Source organism: Megascapheus bottae, chromosome 4 (genome assembly GCF_031878675.1).
Source record: "Megascapheus bottae isolate mThoBot1 chromosome 4, mThoBot2.hap1, whole genome shotgun sequence".
Taxonomy (NCBI): domain Eukaryota; kingdom Metazoa; phylum Chordata; class Mammalia; order Rodentia; family Geomyidae; genus Megascapheus; species Megascapheus bottae.
Genome location: NC_143512.1, coordinates 66349409 through 66351937, shown reverse-complemented (window position 1 = coordinate 66351937; position 2529 = coordinate 66349409). Strand labels below are relative to the sequence as shown.

General features: G+C 63.8%; 1 protein-coding gene across 1 annotated transcript; it reads left to right on the top strand.

The window, feature by feature from the left end:
- The first annotated feature begins 407 nt into the window (after positions 1 to 407).
- Positions 408 to 1820, top strand: Rxfp3 (relaxin family peptide receptor 3). Its single transcript, XM_090331174.1, has one exon. The coding sequence runs from the start codon at positions 465 to 467 to the stop codon at positions 1818 to 1820; it is 1356 nt and encodes a 451-aa protein (XP_090187300.1). The 5' UTR covers positions 408 to 464.
- Positions 1821 to 2529: the final 709 nt, after the last annotated feature.

The following is a 2529-nucleotide window of genomic DNA, read 5'->3' as shown; positions in this document are numbered from 1 at the left end:
CGGAAACCTCGCCCAGGCAACAGCAGCCGCCGAAGCCCACCGAGGTGCTGGGGAGAATAGGAGAGGACCCAGAATCTCGCTCCTGAGTCGCCAGGTGTGTTTGGAGCCAGTACCTGAGCGCCAGCGACCCCGGGAGCAGGCGAAAGGGAGGCGGTGAGTCTCAGCCCTGTAGCGGAGATCGTGAACTTGACCTGAGAATCCCTGGACACCAGCTTGCCCCTTCCGCCCTCGGGGCTCTCCCCTCTGGAGCAGATGGAGCTTTACTCCTGAGCCCAAAGTAGCGTTCCGTGCGCGGGACATCACGCTCCCCCTCCTTCACCCCCGCCCCCCGGTTTTCTAAGCTTTATCTTCCAAGGCTAGGTTGAAAGCTGGGGTGCTCGTCCATTGCGCTCTCCTGGGGACCAAGCTCCCCCTGTTCGATGATCTCGGGGTCCTAGAGCACGCAGGCGGCTCCTGCAACCACCATGAATAAGACAGCTGGAGGCGACAAGTTTGCAGAACTCTTGAGGCTGATCCCAGACCTTCTGGAGCCGCCTGCTAACACCAGCGGCAACGCATCGCCACCAACGTGGTGGCGGGAGCTGGGGCTGGAGTGGGCGGACGGCACGGCCCCTGGGCAGCCCCCGGGCCTCGCCGGGGCGGGGAGCGCAGACCCAGAGTCCTGGGTAAGGATCCTCCTCAGCGCCGTGTACTGGGTGGTTTGCGCCCTGGGCCTGACGGGCAACCTGCTGGTGCTCTACTTAATGAAGACCAAGCAGGGCTGGCGCCAGTCCTCCATCAACCTCTTCGTCACCAACCTGGCGCTCACCGACTTCCAGTTCGTGCTCACTCTGCCCTTCTGGGCGGTGGAGAACGCGCTGGACTTCAAGTGGCCGTTTGGCAAAGCCATGTGCAAGATCGTGTCGGTGGTGACAGCCACGAACATGTACGCCAGCGTCTTCTTCCTGACTGCCATGAGCGTGGCGCGCTACCATTCGGTGGCCTCGGCTCTTAAGAGCCACCGGACCCGAGGGCACCTCCGTGGTAACTGCTGGGGCGAGGGCTGGGGGCGCCCCGGCTGCTCGTCGGCCACGGCACTGTGCGTGTTGATCTGGACGTTGGCCGTGCTGGCCTCGCTGCCCAGCGCCATCTTCTCCACCACGGTGAGCGTGCTGGACGAGGAGCTGTGCCTGCTGCGCTTCCCGGGGCGCTGGCTGGGCCGGGACGGGCAGTTCTGGCTGGGTCTGCACCACTCGCAGAAGGTACTGCTGGGCTTCGTGCTGCCGCTGGGCGTGATCAGCCTGTGCTACCTGCTGCTGGTGCGCTTCGTCTCCGGCCGCCGCGTGGCGGGCGTGGAGGCGGCGCCCACCGCGGCCAGCGCGCGCAGACGCGCCAAGGTCACCAAATCGGTGACCATCGTGGTCCTCTCTTTCTTCCTGTGTTGGCTGCCCAACCAGGCCCTGACCGCCTGGAGCATCCTCATCAAGTTCAACGCCGTGCCCTTCAGCCAGGAGTACTTCCTGTGCCAGGTGTACGCCTTCCCCGTGAGCGTGTGTCTGGCCCACTCCAACAGCTGCCTCAACCCCATCCTCTACTGCCTCGTGCGCCGCGAGTTCCGCAAGGCGCTCAAGGCCCTGCTCTGGCGGATCGCCTCGCCCTCCCTCACCAGCATGCGCCCCTTCACCGCCACCACCAAGCCCGAGCCCGACGACCAGCACCGGCTGCAGAGCTTGGCGCCCTCCCCGGCTGCGGCCCAGCCCGACGAGCTCTACTACCCGCCCGGCGTGGTGGTCTACAGCAGAGGGCACTGCGACCTGCTGCCCAGCAGCTCGGCCTACTGACCCGGGCCGTGGTTGCGTCTGTCTCCATCCGGCTCGGGAGCATAGAGGCCGTGGAAATCCGGGGAAGCGAGGAAGCTGGTGACCCAGTGGAGATCACCATCTCCGCAGGCCACGCCGGCAGCCTGGCTCCACTCCGTTCACTGTCTGCGCGGGCAGACAGGGAGGAGCTGAGAGACGCCAGGAAACTGGGGGCTGGAGCCAAACGTCTGGGGGGAAAGAGTGATCAGAGGTCCCAGGGGAACCGGTGACGCTGTGGTGTGGTTTATCCCCTTGAACAGGGGACACGGTGACACGGTGAACCTGCTCAGGCCCGGCACCATCTCTGAGCACAAATGTCACCAGGGCTGGGAGCGGCATCACCACAGACAGGAACTGTGTGGTGAGCCATGCTCCTAGTGAAACCGAGCAGGAAGTGTCCTGGGACGCCCACCCTCCCTCTGGTCTGCTGCAGCTGGTGAACTGGTCCAGGGACGTCGCGAAACACTCTCCTGAGAGCGAGGGTGACCACAGGCCTTCCCCCCCCCCCTTTGGGAATGCAGATGTCTCTGGGTCTGCTAGCAGAGGGGAGTGCTTAGTGGCTTTCCACAGACTTAAGAGATCAAGGAATATTGAAAAAAAAATGAGCAGGGGCTTCCTGTAGACCAAATTTCTGGAAGCTTAGGTCTGACTTTTCAAGAGGGGCATAGGATGAGAAGAAAGCAAGCCTCAA

Excerpts from the sequence above, each read along its gene's own strand:
- Rxfp3 (XM_090331174.1), top strand. The coding sequence starts at position 465 with ATGAATAAGACAGCTGGAGGCGACAAGTTTGCAGAACTCTTGAGGCTG.